A 21011-nucleotide genomic window follows, 5' to 3' on the forward strand; every position below is an offset into this window, starting at 1 on the left:
TCTTTATAAATTTTCTAGAGCATTGTTATTGGTTCATTTGCATGAATTCACTTTGTATCTTTACAGTTCATCTCATTTTGCAGTTATTCAGCAATGGGGTATGTTCTTAGGGAGGTTTGTCTTCAGGAAAAAATAATTGTGGTTGTAATAATCTGGAAAAAAAAAGGTGAAATGAGTGCAAAGTTCTAAGAGTTCTAAGTTAGCTGCTTTGAGTTAGCATCACTATTTAATACAGGCCACTAGCACTATTTTGGTCAAAAATCTAAAACACAGCACTCTATGAGCTGGTATGGAGAAAATTAACTCTTTCCTACCCTGGTCCAGTATACCTAGCAGAAAGTCTAAACCAGCAGGTTTTAGAGTTTACTCATTTCTATACTCGTATGGAACTTGGCATTTTCCCCAAATTCTTTCCTCAATCTCTTGGGCAATACTGGGTATACACTACACAAGTACTGGGTTGGGTTTTTTAATCTCATTGTTGACATGGTGCCTCTGCCACAACAGAGTGCATCTGGATTATGTTGTGTATCTCCTGCACAGTTGTATGAAAACGGACAACATTTGGGCAGCATTAAAGCCATAGATTTGATTTCAGCTAATGCAGGTAGGCTAAATTTGGTATTTCTGTTGCAGATTGAGCTCTCTAGAGAAATAGGGTTACAGCAAAGGCAAGGAATGACAGCATGGAATGTTTACTGGCAAAATTCTAATTTTGGCAAGCATGGTATTAATAACACCATTCCAGGTTGGGACTTAAATATGAAAATACATTATTTAGACAGTTTGACATAAACTATGGCATGGAAGATGACTCTTGGATTGACTTAATATGGATTGTTTTAAACTGAATGAGAATTGTGTCTTACCACTTTGCTAGAGCTATGAGTATAAAAAAATAGGGTTTTTTTTTATTTTTGTGGAACAAGATCAATGCAGAAGGTTCCTACAATGAGTAGTAGTGAGAAGTTGATCTTGTAATTGAGAAGACTGGACTGGAGCTCTGTACATAGCTATAGCTGTGGTTATTTGATAAAAAGTTATAGTAAGGTGACACAACACTTGTCACTTTCTTCAATGTGAAATCTTCTCAAAAAAGGTCAGATTTTATGAATTCTTCTTAGACTGGTTTTCAGTGTAATGTTGTTTGGGATATTTCTAGGATTTACAGGGCACTGGAGTGTCATTAAGAAACTCTTGCTTTTCCCTGACTCTGTAGACTTTTAGAAACTGTGGTAACTAGGTGAAGTGCTGATAGGACTAAGCAGGGGTCCATCGCTGGGGTGTGCGTGCTTTAGAGCAGATCTTGCTCCTATTACTGAAAGCAATCTTGCAAATACATGTTGCTTTGACTAGGTGGGGCTTTGACTGTAACACCTAGTCTGGCCTGAATAGCACTTTATACTTTCTGATGGGAGAGAAGAGGCTAACTAATTGAAAATTTCTTCCTAATGGCAGTTGGCAGTAAGTTCTGACTTGTGCACTTAAGTAAGTTTTTTACTGAGTTTTGTTGATGCATTATGTGTAGCGTACAGGAGAAATGTCATCATTTTTATACAATGCATTAGTAGAATATTGTGTTTATTAGATGACACTAATTATAGAATTCTTAAAAAATACTCTGCAAGTATGTAAGTGCACCTCCTCTAGCTGATAAAAATTTATGGAGAGCCAAAGAAAAGGCTCAGACTTTAGTATCTGATTTGACTTTATGAGCCATTCTGTGTAAATTGCTGAATGACACTGGTGATAAACCTGTATCATTGTTTAGTTGTGGTAGGAGTTTTGATGATTTTGCCTTCCTGGATTTAAAATGCCACAGATATTTTTACTTTTGCAAAATAAGACTGCTATTGGAGTTGGTAAAGATAGTTTTGCTTATAGAACATGCTAAAACTTGTTGAAAAGTTGATACTATAATGTGCTACAAAGTAAGTGATAAATGCTTCTGAGTATATAAATAATGCTGAGAAGAATGATCTGTCAATAACCTAGTATTGTGGTAACACCAGGGAAAAAAGAAAAATTTGTTCTTGGAAACTGCATATCAGCTGACATCTTGTGACCTCTCAATCAATACAGTGTTGTTTTGCTTTCTTGGCACATTGTTCTATGCACTTTGGAATGATCAGACTTGTTCATATGTCCCTAATTAAGGCAACAAGATCAGAAGTCTCAATATAAAAGGTTAATAATTAAGTTTAGTGTATATATAATGTATGTATCAGTTTTATAATTGAACTGTTCTGTAGCACTCTGCAGACAGATAATATTTTTTCATAATTTCCTTTATAATAAAATTCAAGATAATTTAAAATGTTTGTAAGTCTTCTCCAAGCATAACATAATCATACGATCTTTGGCTCAGTAAAGCTTTAAGTAAACTAAGTACTGCATTACTATATGCGTGCTTAGTCACAACAGCAAAATAATGTCAGGAAAAGTGTAACATTTTTAACTTTCAAAGTTTTTCAAAGTATATAATTGTGCGGTTTCAAAGTTGGCTTACTACTTACATACTAAATGCATTAGGTATAAATGTAATCCAGAATTTACAGTTTTGTATCTTGTGTTGAAGCTTTTATACAAGTGTCTTTCAGCTATATTTGCCGTGAAAGCGTGGCTATATAGCTGTAGCTCTCATGGCAAACAAGGCTGCTCTTCAGTGTTCTGTATTGTCACTGAAGCCCTAACTAATTCTAATACCTGGCATCCAGGGTGAGTAGCTTTCTCTCTGTGGCTTTAAGGCTTAATTTTTGTTCTGTGTTTTCCTTCAGGCACTTGTGAGGACAGAGATAAACCTCTGAGCTGCTCTGTCGTTGTGACTTTGAGGTGTACCTTGACAGCTTACCAGAACAAGCTGGAAGATATGTCTAATGAGGTAACACTTGCAATGTTTGGCTCTATATGTATTGCATTTGGCCTGCAGCAGTACATAAACTTCACTTGTAAAAAATGGCAGAAGAGTCTTGTAAAAAATGGCAGGGAATGTTGAGTTGACAGCTTCAAGTATGCCCAAAGAAAAAGTCTCTGTCACTACTATTTCTCTAAGCTTGTCCTACAGTGAAGTTTCACATTTGTGGGGACAGGGAGAACAGTTTTTTGTCTTTCTAGTTTCATTTGGTTGTCTTGTTCATTCTTTTGGGATTATTTTAAAAAAGTATTTGGGAAAACAAGCCTTTCATATATAGGATTGTTGTTAAAAGATAATGATCTAAGAGGGTGGCTGCGTATACTGCAGTGTTCCTAAATACACAATGGTTGAGCCTCAGCAGTCACTGCTACCAGTTATGTTAATGATCATGTTCCCCTGTACTTCTAAAACTGGTATAATTTTCTGAGGAGAGTGTGTTTTCAATGGATTTTCTTTGGGAGCTATTTTACTATCATTTCAATTAAAATAGAACTGTTAGAATGCTGTCTTTAAGTTATCCAAGAAAGTAATGGAAATATTTTAATTTTGGGAATCTTACCTTTGAAAAAAATTAGATGCTTTCCATGCAGTCTTACTGCCCTTTTATATAATTGACTGAGAAGTTACAGTTTTGCATTTATTTTGTTGTGTGTTTTGCTAGTCTGACTAAGTTACTCCTCTTGAGCTATATGTTTTATTAATTTGTGGCTTTAAAGACTGTAGAAAGAAGTTAACTGGTATCATTGAAACTTTTTGTACAAGCTTGTGATTAGTCTTTGAATAAAACTGGCAAATACATAAAGACAAGGTGTGATAAAGTTGTAAAAGTGCCAGCGCTCTATTTCACTTATAGGTTTTGTCTTTTGTTTTGACAAATGCATAGTCTAGCCATTCACTCAACATATTTAAAAAAATTTAAAAGTAAAAAAAACCCCAAAAGTGTATCAGCTTTTCCTTTGAGTTTGTTCAAGGGGCACAAAAATAAGTGACCATGGAAACAATTACACTTTTTAAACAGCAAGCACTGTTAAATCTTTCCCAGCAAGATAAGAGAACTGATGTGTATAGTCATTATGAAACTCTTCTGAGACCCAAGTCTGGAAGCTGAAGAGTAACTAGGAACATATGACCCACAGCGAATTGTTATTTGGGAGGAGGAGCATCACGTGATAGGCAGCACAGTTGAAAAGTCGACTCAGCAGGCTTTGGCTTAGTGATGTGCTTTGTTGTGAAACTGTGCCAGAGACAGCAGTGGGGAGACCAAGGGGGTGGCTTCTAAGAAAGCAAAGAGAGTGTTCTGACAGAAAGAAGAATGAACTGTCAAGGAAAATAAATCGCAAGTAGAGCAGGACCAACAGATGACCTGCCACAAGACTTCCCAGTAGGACTGTGTGTGACTGACCCTGAGGTTGTCATATGGAGCCAGAGATCACTGAGCACCTTCGTGGTGCACAGAAAGGGCAGTGCTCTGTCCTTCTTGATTACCCCCACCCCCACAGAGAATGCTGCTTTTGGCTTTTTATGTGTGAGATATGTTTAATAATAAAACTTTTAAATTATACAATAATTCACAAGGGGACTATGAAGGGCACTGTGCAATAAAAATAAGATGTTTAATACATAATAACGAAGGGTTTTAGTAAGCAACACAACAGTAAGCAAATTTTAGTGGTTCTCTTTATAAAAAGGTTTTCAACATGATCTCACATATTGATGAATTAATTAATGTATGTGTATACCTGTGCGTATATATGAAATATGCTGATAAACTTGTCATGTGTCGTATTTAACTTACTGTGTTAAACATTAGATTAGATTTTAGTTTGTGTGATTGAAAGGTATAGAAGTGTTTTAGGTTTTGTAGGTAACTAGCTTCTGACTTTCTGTATAGTGCAGACACTACAGAATATATCTGGGGAGAGGGAAAAGACTAGTAAACCAATAAAAAGACTGGAAATATTCCAGTAGCATTCTTTATTTTATTATAATTATTTCTAAGGGTTCTGCCAGGTTTCCTGGCATCAAAATATAAAAATAAGCATTTTAGAAAGTAATTAATAAATTTTTTAAATAAGGTATTCTGTTTCTGAGTTGCTCGTTAAATGGCAGCATCATCATATAAACAAAGATATGGATTATTTTGATAAGTTGTTATCCTTTTTGAAAGTGGACAATGAAGCTAGTACACATGATGGTACCTCAATACACATTAAGCAGCCTCTGAGATGGTTGCTTTTAACCCTACAGTAGTCACTATGCCTCTTTGGTACATTGCTGCCTTTTCCAGTTTGTGTGAGTGCTATCCAGTGCTGCATAAAGAATCGCGCTTATAGCTGGACAACTTCTGCAAATAGCCACTGACTTGAAAACTTGTTTTCTCAAACCACTCCCCAGATCATTATCTGAATTTACTACGCTTTCAAGTGTATTTCAGAATCTGTGTTTTTGTCAGATATTTTGAGAGTTAATAGGGTGGGTAAGAATGGACTCAGTATGGGATTCTGCCACTACTCTTTATTTTAAATCATTATAAAGGAGTTATTTAGTGGTTTTGTAACAGCATGTTATTTAGATTGTATGAAGTACAAAAGCTCTTCAAGGAATTGAAATAAATTTTGTTTTTTTTTACTTTCATATACAAAATTCATCTTTTATATTATATTGAATAGATCATTGCAGCCTTTCTGTAAAAGCCTGTTTGACTTTCTTATTTTTCACAGCTTGAGAAAACGAAGGCTTTGTGTAAAAAGATGACAAAAGAACTTGATGTATCTGAGGAGAAAATGTGTGCTTTAAGACAAGACCTGAAGGTATGGTTTAATGAATTTAGCATAAAATTTGAGCATTCTACAAAAGATATATTTCTGGATTAAAAGTATCTTTTTTTCTTATCAGAGTAAGTCTCCATATCATTGTATTCTGTTGAGTGAACTAGTTTACATTTTAAGTTTGCGTGAAACCCTGCTGCTTTATTCTGGTTACCACTATAAAGGACATAATTTTAATGATTGCACTTCTGAAATAATTAAAATACATTTATAAATTTGCAAAATATTGTTTTATATCAAAATCGGTATCAGTAATCTTTTTGTTTGTTTTTCTGAAGAAAAGGGAAAGAGAATTTAATTACCTCTGTGCATATGAAGCTATATTTTATTAAAGATGTCCATTATTTTTAATTTTTTTTTTTTTTTTTTGTTTGTGTTTATCAGAAGGGTCAATGCATGTGATGCATCAAGTTGTATTTAACAGCTGTGAAGTGTGCAGCCTGAAATTTCTTGGAGTAAAAGTTACCCGAGATAAAATCACTTTGGAGCTCTTTCCTTTAGTTTTGGAACAATATTTTTTTTTTTTTTTCTGTTTTTGGCTGATACCAGTTTTGTAATGTCCTGTCTGGTTAAATCAATAGCCAAGGAAGTGAGCAAGTCCTGAGGTTGTGTTTTAACTTAATCTCCCAACTAGCAGCGTATTGTATTACTGCCAAAATAGAATGTCTGTAAACCCAGGATTTTTCAGATTCTTTTGCTGAGGATATGCAGCTTTATGTTTTATGCAGTGTTTTTCTGTAACATTCATTTAATCTTCACATTAATGGGTACTTGCACATGATGTGTTGTCACCTGTTATAAACTTTCTTTACTATTTATGTTCAGAAGATTGAGGACTTCTTCTGTTACAGCACCTTTTTAAGTCACCTAAAAAATTTCCAACCCTTTGCAAAAGATACTTAAATTCTTCATGCACAAACTGAGCTTCCTACACACACAGGCTACCTACTTTTATGATGGTTTTCAATCTCTCTAAATTTTTGGTGGTAATATAGTATAGATGATCAAAATCTAGATCCAGTATGAAAGCATTTGTATTAGAAATTTAAAATTACTTTAATATTTTAATGTTTTTATTTAGAAGAATAATTTTTTTCTGATGTCATTTTCTGATGAATTTGGTAGTATCTTTTGTATGATTTTATGGTCTATGAAGCTATGATTTTATGAAAAATAAACAATACTTTCAGTTTGACCTTTTCAAAACTTTAGCAGTGCTGGAAATCCTGTGTAACTGCACAATATTTTGGCTCAAAAGGGATAGTGTATTAAGTTCTTTGTTTACCTGGTGACATTTTGGTGCTGGTAACACAGTGGTATTTATGACCATTTCTGATTATTACTTACTTCCCATGGTCAAGCCTCCAAAGAGTCCTCCCTTTTTTTTATCTCGCATGCAAAGAATACAATGGACAACAGCAGCTGTGTTGCTTGCAGATTCGGCTCTAACAGATCAGGGATTAACTTAAGAAAATAATGTGTCTTTTCAATAGCTCTGAGAGCTTTGCACTCTTCAGAGGATAAGTTGTGTCCCTGTGTTCTATGTCTCATTTGTGGGAGTAGAGGAGACTGTGTAGATCACTGCATCATGGAGCCTTCACCTGTCAGAGATGATTTCCAGTGCTGTCTAGTTGCAAGCTGTGGAAGAGGCCTATTGTCAATTTTGAAATTTTGTTCTTGAAAGATGAAGTCCACCTAGCCTGGAGTCTTGTGAATACATGTGGATATAGGACTGTTTCTTTCACTGGGTGATGGGCAGTTGATTAAGGTAGCATTTTATAGAGTAAAATTTATACCAGCCTTTGTTTTGCATTCCTCTTTTACAGGAAGCTCAGGATACCGTGGCTGATGCCAATAAAGAGTTAAACCATCTGCACGCTAAGTGTGCAGACAGAGAGACTTTAATAGAAACTTTAAAAATGGAACTACAGGATGTACAGCAATGCTGGGAGAAAGAGCAAGTACGTGCCACAGAATCTGAAAATGAAATCCAGAAGCTTAGCAGGGCTTACCAGAAGGATATGGAGGTATTACTAGAGACAAGATGACTGTCAAAGAGTCTTTATTTAATCTCAGCTTTATACATTTACATACATCAGATGGTTACTCTTAGTCTTAACAGATTTATCCCTAAAATATGATTTTAAGATATGTATTTTGAAATATGTGTTTAATATCTACAGGATCTCAGGACATATTGGTTATACTTTCTTCTGTATCAGAACTAATAGCTTAATCATTCCAGTATTTTGAATTTTTGAAAAACAGTTTATTTAAAAAGTTATGCCTGACGAACAGTTATTTCTTTCTTTCAAATTAAAAGTTAACAGAAATGTTTTACAACTGAAACATGTAATATTGTCATTGTCATGTGTTAATTACTGATCCACATGGCAATTGATAGCAAATATGGAATTGAGGTAGTTTTGCATGCATGCCACAAAACCTAGAAATTCTTACTTTTTATCTGTTAGTTAATTGTGGTGTCCTATATGTGGGAATGGGTCCACAATACCTTATTTTAGAACTACTATCTCTCTCCTTACATGTATTAACAGATGTTAATTTTGGTGCTTTTTCTGCCCAATGAAGCGGTTCTGTACTAGCAATGGCAGTGATACACTTGTAGTTGTTGTGCGTATTGAGCTCATTACTTCCATTAATTTGGACATGGATGCCAACTGAGTAAAAAGGAAACATTCTTTCCACCTCTTTTACAGTCTGGTATTTAAATGGGGTCCACATGAAGCAGCTGGAATCGTTACATCAGATAATGATTAAAGTGGAGGAAACTAGAAGTCTGGCTATATTGTAAAGTCAGCATGTCTACAACCCTGTGGTTGCATTCAACATGTGTGAATTGATTTGGGGTCTTAGAATCCTGTTTCTCGAGCCAAATGGATAATGATCATCCTAGTTTTATCACAGCTCAAACAAAAAAATGTAATGATGGTGGCACACTGGATTTTCCTTGGGGAATTTGTAGATCTGTTAGAAACAAAATTAAACTAAACTACAATTTATTTTTAATTGCCTAAAATACCATGAAATAATCGTGAGAAAATGCACCTAAGTGTAGTGGAAAGGGCTCAGAAAAACCCTAGTTTCCCATCTCAGCCATCATAATTTCTTAATGTAAAACCTCAACCAGGGCCTCTGGAAAACAATGCGAACCTGTGCAATAGTTTACAGACTTTGTTCTTGTGACTTTTGACGTACAGCTTGCTATTGTTGTCTTAATCAAAGTTACTAAGTTGCATATACGTACTAAAATCATTAAGGATGGAATTTCTATGGCATGCTATGGTTGCTAAAGTTTATTTATAACTTGCATCAATTTATTATGTTACTGACTAAAATAAGTGTAAATGAATGAGGCATGGCTTGTGGAATTTAACTGATGAAGCTATAAACCTATTTTGTCTGGCCATTTAGTCTCTCATGTAATCCATACAAAAACAATTTTAAAAAGACTTTAGAGTGATAGTTGTATAAATGGTGTGTTGAGCTGCCAAGCCAATCAGAGAATTTTCTGCATGCTCTGCAGTTGTTGCAAGTGGGTACAATTACTAGTGAATATAACTGAAAGTTTTACCATAAATAAATTGCAGGTACTAATAGCATGAAATTTTTTATCTGTATCAGGTAGTGGTTGTGAAAAGCAGAACTGTTCAGTACGCTTATAAGTTATTTATATATTATGTCTGAATAGACACATTTTGTAAAAACTGTTTTATTACATTTATTTCAATATGTATGACTGTAAATATTAGCAACTGTGGAATTTTGAAAAAGGTTTGAGAATGAGCTGTGTGGGCTTTTTTTCACTTGCATGTAGTTCGTATACTGCCTATGTGATGCACATTTTTCAATTCTAACACTGTTCAGATACAACATGTAATCTTTCCTTTTGTTTCAGGAGAAACTAACCTTCCTTCATAGCTTATACCAGCATTTGATAGCAGGCTGTGTGCTTATAAAACAACCAGAAGGCATTCTAGATAGATTCTCTTGGCCTGAGCTTTGTGTAGTCTTGCAGGAGAATGTTGATGCCCTGATCTCAGACCTCAACAGGGCTAATGAGAAGGTAAGTGTCCTTAGGCACCAGCTACCTCTATTAAATTCAGTGACATTTGTCCACATCACAGTATCATTAAAAAGGACTGACATTCATCTTATTTCAAAAAGAATTTGGACGTTAATAATTCAATACCATTAATTATGGCTTGTCTACAACTCAGTTTGATGCCATTGCTGTGGGCATGTAAATGTGACTGAAGTCTGTATGAAGTCTCTAAGCTACACTTTCAGTGCAGGACATGCTAATAGTACTAGCCAATATTAGCCACAGGGACCTAATTAAAAGAAAATAAATTAATCTTACTGATGAAGCAATTCAAAGAACTTAGTCATTTACACTAATAAAGCAAGTCTTTATTTTACCATAAAACTGAAACAAAATACACTTACTCAAGGAATATCATCTTTAAATTATATGTTTATTATTCAGAGGTACTATTTGAAAGAATGGCAGTGTATTTTTTTCATTTAATTGTAACTCATGGATTATAGAATTATATTCAGAAACACAAATAAAAAATACCTGTTTTTATAAAACATGTCAAAATTTGCTATAGGCAGTAGCTGTACTTTTTGGGATGTAAGTAAGCTTATGTGGCCTTTCTCTTCAGAAATCCCTGCATTTTTAGGAAAGAAGAGACCTCCTTATAAATAAATTAAACTGACTTCACAGACTAACATATGACAGTCTTCAGAATTTCAGTTCATTTTCTGGCTCTATTGATGAGGTCAATCCTAAGACTAGTACAGCAACTCTAGAACTTGTCTGTCCTGACATTTTTTGAGACATAATAAGGGAAAATCTTCTTTTGACATTTCTCATCTCAGGAGTGACCACTCTTCCGGCCTGAGTAAAATGCAGGGCTGGTTACACTGCATTGTTTTAACTCTGCCCATCAGAGTTAAAACAATTATTAATTAAAAGTTATACCCCAGCAGTCAGTTGGACCTACCCCCTTCTGAAAGGGGTAGGATAAAATATGGATTATGAACATTTGATATTCTTTGCTATTTTGCTTTTGAAGTAAAGGAGGAAAGGGAATGGAAGAGAAGGGAATGAACATTATTGGCAGTGTTTGGGGATGTTGTGTCATATTGTTTCTTGCTTTTTAATTTAGTATGGTTATTGATATTGACTGTGAGGTCTCTAGGGCTTTTTTCATGTACTTACCAGCTTTTCAGGGATTTTGAACAGTATGTCACTTGTATTGTACCCTCTTTCTTGCAAACAAAATTTTTCTCTTTCATTTCTGTGTGATGTATTTGAAAAGTAGCTTCCTGATGATACTATCTAGTAATGAAGTGTAAATAAATAAGTGTGTATTTAAAGATTATTTTTACTCTGGTTCATTCCTCCATTTAGTTTGCATGGGAGCTCCAAAATTATTTACAGAGTGAATCCATTTATGCTTGCTGTAAACAACTTCTGTATACTAAAATATCCTGGAATTCTTTTAATGCTTAATAGTATCTGGAATATTTTGGGTTTCCACTAAAACAAAAATTAAATTAAGGACTGGTTTTTTACATATTATTTGCAATTCTTGCAAACTTCTAAGGGACTGGTATACTCAGATTGGTACTTTAGCAACACAGGTTTTAATGCACTTGTGTAAAAAAAAACAAATAGTAGAAGTGTCCAGTTCAGATTTTCAACAAAGAAAGCAAAAAATATCTGCAATATGGTACAGCATATTGCAAAACTTAATCCAATTTTTTGTTCATTTTGTTGCACAACTCAAGTAAATAATGTGTCGTGAAAGGTTTTTACTTAGTTTTAATGAATATTTTGAAAAAATTACAGTTTAGATTTTATGCCAGGATTGTTTGTGGTTAAACGGATGTGCACAATAAAGTAAAAAGGTGTTTAGAGAAGTAAAAGACTTTTTTTTTAAATGCTTGTCACACAGATATCTCGCCTGGAATATGCTTGTAAAAACAAGTCCAATACTATGAAGGAGCTTCAGCAGAGTCAGGAAGATGCTTTTAACAAAATGGCTGAACAGATGAAAGCACAGGCAAGCTGTTGGCAGAATGAAAAAAAGTATCTGGAACAGCAGTACTCAGGTCTCCTTGGGGAAGTTCATGCAAGGGCACAGGTATGGTGGGATGAAGTTCTAACTGACTTTACAGTTGCTACTGATTTTTTATTTTTTTTTTTTTAATCTTAAGGCTGTAAGACTGAATTTGCTTGGTTTAAGAATTATATAGGGCAGCAGTGACTATTTTCCAGTGTCATGCTTTGCAAAGATTGTGTAGATTTACAGTAAAGTGGTATCATCTGGGGATAAATTTAGGTATATACATTCTGACCCTAAAAACGAATTAGTGGTGTAGATTTCAACAGTATTAGCGGATGCTGTTACACAGATGTTACAGTGAGCCATTAATGGGTCAAAAGTGTGAAACTGTTTGCACTCATTGTTAGACAAATTATTTGCAATTTAAAATGTTCACTATTATTATATGCCTTGTTACTTGTGACTGCCACCCGTGACTTACTTCATGTGAAGAATGCTATATTTGACTCAGATTTTAGTCTTGGAAGTCTGTGTGCTGAAGAATACATTTATGAAGTATTCTTTTTACAGAGCAATTTATGGTGAGTTCTTAGGATTGAGCTACAATTTTTTAGATTTTTTCTTGATATTTACATTTCACTTTGGATATTGACAAGGCTAAAAAACATCACTTTGAGTGGAATAAGTAGCACCCAGATTTATATTAAATTTCCTCAACATAGTGTAGTTTCAGCTTATGGCTTTCATTTGCCAACAAAAAGGATGGTGGAATAAGGAAGCTTAATTTTGATTTAAAAAATTAAATTTCCTTCATAAAGAAAAAGTGGAATTACACAATTTAGATATCTTCCTGCAATGGATGATGGATCATCCATTTTCTTTAAAAACTCTAGTATTTTATGAAAAATAGGTGCTCTCCAGTACTGCACCATTCTTTGGGATGGTCTGGACCTCCCAGTGTCTCAGCTGACTTGTATAGATAGCATGTAAAGCATGTACTGAAAATGTGTCACTTTTTTGTTGAGTGCATATTAAGCATGTCTTTTGGAAAAAACTTCATCTGTCAGCCTGCTGTACAGGACTATTGAATCGCTAAAAGGGAAATATTTTCCCTTAGAAACATCTAACACAGGTTAGGTAATGTTGGAGTGCAAGCTGGTAGTTTTGTAATCTAGGTAGTGCAGTGTCTGTATACACTTAGATGATTCAACAATCTCTTTTCCATCTTGTGTTCCAGTTTATCTTCCTTACCATTCAGTGTCAAACTATCAAGAAGACAGTGTAATTTCTTCATGATTTCTAATTTGTGACTGACTTTCAATTTGCAAATACCAAATTAGGCTTTGCTTTCCTGGCATCTGTAGGGTCCATAAATGTCTACTGTTAGGGCTGTTCTAGTCCTGATTGCCCATTTTTCCTGGCTTAACTGTATTTTACATATTGCATTTTGAGCCAGTTAGTCATATTTGTCTGCAAGATCAGTGCTTTGTTTGAATCAGAGGTGTGCAGACTACTATCATAGCTTTATTTCCAGAGGAAACAAGGAAAAATGTGCCACAAGTTAAGGAATGTCTTTGAAGGATCTTTAAAATATACTGACTGCTGGTGATTACATGAAGATGCAGAATGCAATACTTAAATTTAATTATTTTAGCAAGCTTTATTCATTAAATTTTATAGGAAACATATAATCAGTGCAAGTGGAATATAATTTGCTAGTATTTCATTGTACAGCTGGGGGTCTCCTCACTCTAGGACACTTATTCTAGCACTACAAGGAAACTATAGCAATTTGCTACATTTTTCCATCCAAAGATCTGAGTGTTAATTGCAAGCACTTTGGTGAAATAACCCCTTGTAGGGTTTAGTTCTGTCCTGACAAGTGAAGATGAGTGATTTTTTCTGTCTTGCTCCAACCTAATGGTACATTATAGGATGCTTCCTTTTATTTATAACGTCATCTTCAACCAGTGTTCCATGACTACTTCTAGATGTTTTCTCCTCAGAGGTCCCGTGTTGGGAGTTCTTTAGTTTTTCAAATTGTGACATGTATGTGAAAGCAAACCAGAGTGTTAACAGAGTTAACAAGAGTTAACAGAGAGCTCTAACTGCACAGCAGTATAAGTAATGTATCTTGAAAATTATTGTTTTGGTTTATTAGAACTGCAGTAGAGAGTTAGGGCTTTTCAGAATGGTCTCCTTATAATTAAAATGCTGCAAAATCTGGAGGTTTTAGTGGCAGTGACACCTGCTACTGCTTTTGTCCCCTGCCAGTACTGTTCAGGATCCCTGGTTCCAAAATAGGATCTATGAATGTTAATAGGTACTACTTCACGGCTGGTACTGTAGGTCAGATGGATGGTGTAATCAGAAAGCAGTTTTACTGTTTTTCTCTAGGACAGAAATTCCCAGAGTAGCCTTATCACAGATCAGTAATTAAACAAGGCACTCTGTTAGATACCACTCTTTGTCAGTGGTCTCCATTGTTCGGAGAGTCAATGTAGCTTAAAATGCATATCCTTTTTCTTTGCCTTTTGTAGCAGGAGTCTAGTCCTCTTGATTTGATAGTGTTCCATTTTGAAAATGTTGCTATGCTTGTTCCTTAGCCTCACACAAATTATTTATTATTTATATTCTCATAGCAAATGTCCTCTGAATTTTAACTACTGGCTGTTGTTTGTTTATTATATAGATATTTATTAATCTGTCCCCATTTTTTTGTGGCAACTGCTTAAAATAGAAGGGTTTTGTTCTGATATGCAAAAACATTTTGTAAGAGAAAAATACTGTAACTACTTTAAAAATTTCAATTTCAACAGAAAAATAAAAGATTTGCTAAACAGGAAAAGGAAAATTTCCCCTGGGGAGAAAAAAAAAAAAGTGTTGGAGTTTCTTAGTTGAGGTCTTTTACAGCAAGGCAGGTGAATTAGATAAAGGATGGGAAATATTACAATTATATGAAAAGTCACTGCAATTGTTGCAAAGGGAGGAATAGACGTGTGTGTGACTGTGCTGGTCTTGGCATACCAGGTGTCTGGTAGGCATGTCTGACCCATGTACTTAAAACACAGCAAAGGGAGGACAAGATGGTTGATGTTTTTTAAAGGTATAGCTGTATATATATATATATTTGGAAAAATAAAACAGCTGAACTACAAGAATCACTGACTCACAGAATCACGGAATGGGTCAGGGTGCAAGAGACCACAGTGGGTCATCTGGTCTAGCCCCCCTGCTCAAGGGGGTCATCCTAGAGCACATTGCACAAAATTGTGTCCAGATTGTTCTTTAATATCCCCAGTGAGGGAGACTCCACAACCTCTTTGGGCAATCTGTGCAAGTGCTTGGTCACTGCACAGAAAAGAAGTTCCTCCTCTTATTCAGGTGGAACTTCATGTGTGTCACTTTATGCCCATTGCCTTTTGTCCTATTGCTTGGCACCACTGAGAAGAGCCTGGATCCATCCACTAACGCCCTTCCTTTAGATACTTGTAGACACTGATAAGAGTCACAGAATGGTTAGGTTTGGAAGGGACCTGTGGAGATCATCTAGTTCAAGCCCTCTGCCACGGCAAAGTCATCTAGGGCTGGCTGCACAGAAATGTACCAAGGAGGTTTTTGAATGTCTTCAGAGAGGGAGACTCCACAATCTCCTTGGGTAGCCTGTTCCAGTGCTCTGCCACCCTCACTGTAAGGAAGTTTTCCTTATGTTGATGTAGAACTTCTTGTGCTTTAGTTTTTGGTCCTTGCTCCTCATCCAACATCAGTGTTGGGCACCACTGAAAAGAGTCTGGCACCATCCTCCTGGCACCCACCTTTCAGATATTTCTATCTATTGATAAGATCCCCTCTCAGTCTTCTCCAGACCAAACAGGCCCAGCTCCTGCAGTCTCTCCTCATAAGAGAGAAGCTCCAGACCCCTGACCATCCTTGTGGCTCTCCACTGGACCCTTGTGCTGAGGAGCCCAGAACTGGGCACAGCACTCCAGGTGTGGCCTCACTAGGGCTGAGTAGAGGGGAAGGGTCACCTCCCTCGACCTGCTGGCCACACTCTTCCCAGTTTACCCCAGGATTCCACTGGCCCTCCTGGCCACAAGGGCACTGACAGCTCATGGACAACCTGTGATCCAGCAGGAGTCCCAGGTCCTTTTCCACAGAGCTGCTCTGCAGGAGGTCAGCCCCAGCCTGTGCTGGCACTTGGGGCTGTTCCTCCCCAGGTGCAGGACCCAACACTTGCCCTTGTTGAGCCTCATGAGATTTCTCTCTGCCCAATCCTCCAGCTGATCAAGGTGCCAGGGAATGGCAGCAGAGCCCTCAGGTGGATCAGCCAGTTCCCCCAGTTTGGTGTCACCAGCAAACTTGCTGAGGGTGCATTTGATCCCTTCCTCCAGGTCATTGATAAACAAATTCAAGGAGATTGGACCCTTGGGAATACCAGTGACTGAAGGCCTCCATCTGGATTCTGGTCCACTGATCATGACCCACTAAGCTCTGCAATTGTCAGTTCTTGATCCACCTCACTGTCCATTCATCTAACCCACATTTCCTGACCTTACCTGCAAGGATGTTGTGGGAGACAATATATATGAGGTCCCCTCTCAGTCATTTCTTCTTGAGGCTGAACAGGCCCAGTTCCCGCATTCTATTGTAATAAAGATGCTCCAGTCCCTTTGTCACCCTCTATTGGACCTGCACTAGGACCTCCATGTCTCTCTTATAATGAGGAGCCCAGAACTCAAGAAAGCAGTCCAGATGTAGCGTCACTAAGGGTGAGTAGAGAGTATCACCTCCCTTCTTGTCCTTGACATGCTTGGCCACATTTAATTCTAGATGCACCTTGACCTTCCTTTTCTCATATCTACTTATATCTGACTCACATCTTACTCATATCTGACAGCCTCTCTATCTTCATTTCAAGTGGCCAGACCCTGTTTCCATCTCCTGTGTATTTTCTGCTTGGGGAATGACAGTTCTTCATTTTGTCATGCAAGTCTGTTACCCCCTTTGCCTGACTTCTTGCACATTGGGATGTGTTGTTCTTGAGGTTGGAGGAACTTATCCTTGAGTGTCAACCAACTCTCTTGCACCCCTCTTCCCTGCAGGGGCTCTTCCTGTGGACTCTTCCAAGAAGATCCCCAAAAATCCTAAAGCTAGCTCTCCTGAAGTCCATAGTTACCATTTTACTTGCTGGTCTTCTTCCTGCTCCCCTAATGCTGAAACCCCCAACCTTCACATCCCCAACAAGGCCTTCCCTGTTAGTGTGAGGTCAAGCAGCACGATATTCCTTGTGGGATCTTCCGCTACCTGTGACAGGAAGTTGTCATCACTGCTTTTCAATGTAGGGTATGGGATTATAACTGTAAAAGTGTTTAAGACTTATTGTCACCAGAAGGCCCTATGGGAAAGCACAGCTGTTGGCCGGAGGGTTGGAAGTCAGTTGAGGAGTGTAGTGGTTTCACGTTTGCCTATCTCTGTTGGCCAAATTTAGTAAAGTGGTTTAAGTGTTTACTCTCTTTTTTCTCTCTGTGAGATAGGATCAGGAGAAGCAAAGCATGCCAAACTTAAAGGTAAACAGATTTATTAACATACGCTAAGAGGAAAATAAGAATCAAAATGAAACTTTCAAAACACTCTTCCTCCTCCTTACAAACTCGTCACTTTTCTACAAACAACATAGAGAGATAAAACCCGTGATTTTCAGTCAGTTTCACTATTTAAAAATAATCATCAGTTCTTTGGGAGAGGGGACTCTTAGAACTCCTGTGGAGATTCCTTACTGACAACCGCAGAACAGTTCTCTTGTGGGTCTCAATTCTCACAAAAACAGCTGTCCAGGAACTTGCCTTTGTGAAATCCCTCCCATTAGCAGCTTCCCAAGCTGCTTATGGGCTATATCTGCTTATTTAGGTACCATTTAAGTGTGCCTCTTCTAGTATAAGAAAAAGATTCCGTTCTTCCATCTCCAAAATCATCTTTATCTCAAACTTAGAGATCTCTTTTTTCCTTAGGAGCAAAGGGCTTCATATCACTTTTCCTCCTCTGTTCAAAATTCTCCATTAAATCTCAATTATATCAGTCTATAAGCGAGAGTCATGCATCCGTCCAAACAGTATTTATATGTTACAGGAAATAGTCTATTCTCTATGGTTTCATAAGAAAGCTCCAGCTAACTAGACAACTCTTCTATCCTTCCTCTAATTAGTCTTTTATTCTCTATCTAATTTGTCTTATGCCATGTTTTCTTTATGCTTCACTCTGTCCTTGCCTTTTTCTTTAAAAAGGAGGGTTGGAGTTTTAAAAAGGTCTCATCTGTTCTAGGAAAGAGTTAACATTCTCGCCCGGGCCTGCAGATGGTCACACTGGGCAGATGATCCCTGCTGGGCAGCAGTCTTTAAGGATTTTCAAAAGCCGAAGGGATAGGGGGAAGAGAAGTTCACCAGGAGGGATGTTGGAGCGGCCTGGCTGGTGGATCCCTGGTGTCCCGGCAGGGCGGGCTCAGCCCATCCGGGCCTGCAGGTGTTACAGGGGGCCCTGGTGGACATCTCCCCTGGCTCGGCCGGCTCAGATAGGCTTTACAAGTAGCTGATGTTAAGCTGCAGCCTCCGCCTTCCCCGCCGGGAGCTGATGGGGCGCAGCCGGGCCAGGACCAGCCTCCCCCCACAGCAGGGGAGCAGCAGGGCATAGCCAGCTTGGACCGCTCCATAGAGCAGCCCGGATTTGGTGTTACTTGTTGGTAAGCCAAAAAGAAAAAGGGACAGTTTAGACACAATCAGGATTTATATGGACATTGCCAAAGTCATGTTCAGCGTCTTCAGTAGTCAAACAATATATCAGTATCTAAAAGCGGCTTCTGATAGGTGCCTGTCCTTTCCAAAACAATTCTAAAATCCTGACATGGCAGTATTCCATATTCCTCTTTAACTAAAAACCAAACTGTATTAATCTATGACAAGGGGTGAGAGGCAGTCAGGAGTGAGGAGAGAGTCACCTGAGTGACAGCTGGAAGTGAGATTGTGATTGGCTGGAGGAACGTGTGGTCAGTGTATGAGCAGAAAGGTGATTGGATGGTAGAACGTGTGGCCAGCAGCGCTGCAGCTGGGCCAGCCAATGGGTGCCCTTCTTCTGTTAAGTTGCATTAGGCCTTGGTTTGGTTTCAGCTATGTCAGGCAGAGATTAAAGATGTAAAAAGGGTGTGATTTTTACAATAAAGCGTTCTCCTTCAGATGCATAAGGGGATCCATGTTGCTTTGTGTTCCATGGTGCTGGTTCTGCAGCAGATGTCAGGGTAGTTAAAGTCCCCCACAAGAACCAGTGTCTCTGACTCTAAGGCTGCTTTGTGCTGCCTGTAGGAGATTTCATCCACCTTCTCCTGCTGCTCAGGTGGCCTGTAGCAAAAACCCACAAATGTCATCCCTACTGATCTACCCTTTTATCCTGACACATAAGCTCTTGACTCAATCATCATCTACCCTAAGACAGATATCTGTGCATTCCAGGTGTTGCCTCCAGAGAGGCAACTCCACCACATTGCCTGCTTGGTCTGCCCCTCCTAAATAGCATTTCCTTTATTACAGCATTCCAGTCACGTGAGCTCTCCCACCACATCTCTAATTGCAAAAGTTGAAGTCCTTTGCTGCACACAGATCTCTAGTTCCTCCTGTTTGTTCTCCGTTCTGTGTGCATTGGTGTACATGCATTTCATGGAGGTATTTGATTGTGTTGATATCCCAGTGAGGGTGCACAATTTTTCTTCTGGTTATGTCTTTGCATGCTTGTACACTCTGGAGGCATCCCCTCTTAAGCTTCCTTTTGCTGCTTAGGTGGTCACTTTAGTTCTCCCCTCCCCAAACCTTTTCTCTGTCAAGCCTGGCCCTGTCCCTGTCCCACTTTAAATCTAGTTTAAAGCTCTTTCAGTTAACCCTGCTAAGATCCTTTTCCCTCTTTGAGACAGGAGGATCTCATTTGTTGTTAGCAGACTCAGTGTGATATAAACTGACCCATGATCAAAACCCCACAAATTCTGATGATAAAACCACTCTTGAAGCCATGTGTTCCTCTGTGGGATTTTCCTGGGTTTTGCCCCATCATCCTCTGCACCTCGGAGGACGGAAGAGAACACAGCTTGTGCTCCAGATCCCTTGATCAGTTATCTCAAGGCCCTGAGGTTCCTCTTGATAATTCACAGCCTTTTTATTGAGACTTCATTGTTACCCACCTAGTAAATAGGTAATGGATAGTGATCAGTTGGCTATACCTCTGGGAAGTTTTTTGTTGATGTCTCTAATCTGGGCTGCATGGAGGCAACATACTTCTGTATAGGTTAATTCTAGTCAGCATATAGGGCTCTCCCATTCCTCTAAAAAGGAAGTCACCACTTGATATGAATAAGGTGTGGTGATTGGCTAATGCAAATGAGGAAGAGTTGTTGAGTATGGTGGGGAGAGAAATTTTGTTGGGGTTAACAGGTCTTTTGACATGTACTTATGTTGTTCCAGTATGGTTTTGAACCCTTTTCTGTTCTCCCTTCAATACTCTGCTCCCTGTTTGTGGTTACTGCCCGGCAGCTCTGGCTGACACGGCTGTAAAACGTGGGGGGTGGGTGTATATTTGCCCCTGGTAAGAGGGGGCAGGGAGTAGAGGACACTTGTTGCTGGGAGGGTGTAAGATTGCACCACCAATCAAGATATGAAAAAGGCTCCACCAATGAAAGGCATGGAAGGACTGATTGTTAGGCCTTGGGAGGAGCCAAGTGTACATATATGGGCGAAGCTACACTGTGGTAGGGGCCAGAAGGATATATAAGGACTATTTGTGAATAGGAACGAGGCTGATGCAATCACAGAGTATAAAAGGTGGAGATGCCATTTTGTGAACTGAACCTCTGGTGCACAAAAGGGGTCCCATCAAACTCCAGCGCTGTTCCCCCCTTTGCTTTACAATTTTAATGAGTTCTAATTAAATTTTATTTACTCATTCTCACCTGGGTCATTTTAAGTAATTTATAACAATTTTTACTGTTCTTTTTTTCTTATTTGAGGAGGTCATGATGTAGGGGGTAGGCTGCCCTGTCCTAGGCAATTGGTCCAGCCTGGATGGACTTCCATCCATATTCTCATTTCACTGATTCTGAGATTCTAGAGTCCTATACCTGTTGTATAAGGGCCCCTG

General features: G+C 38.1%; 1 protein-coding gene across 8 annotated transcripts in view; it reads left to right on the forward strand.

Moving 5' to 3' along the window:
- Positions 1–21011, forward strand: part of CCDC171 (coiled-coil domain containing 171) — a 158910-nt gene that overhangs the window by 54714 nt on the left and 83185 nt on the right. For 7 of the 8 annotated variants that reach the window (XM_083884191.1, XM_083884193.1, XM_083884190.1 and 4 more), the window contains 5 exons: positions 2778–2881; positions 5635–5724; positions 7569–7769; positions 9662–9829; positions 11733–11921. In XM_083884191.1, coding sequence (XP_083740317.1) covers positions 2778–2881; positions 5635–5724; positions 7569–7769; positions 9662–9829; positions 11733–11921 — 752 coding nt within the window. The remainder of the gene's footprint in view (positions 1–2777; positions 2882–5634; positions 5725–7568; positions 7770–9661; positions 9830–11732; positions 11922–21011) is intronic. The other variant, XM_083884192.1, reaches the window with a different exon arrangement.

Source organism: Zosterops lateralis (assembly GCF_965231275.1).
Source record: "Zosterops lateralis genome assembly, chromosome: Z".
NCBI lineage: Eukaryota > Metazoa > Chordata > Aves > Passeriformes > Zosteropidae > Zosterops > Zosterops lateralis.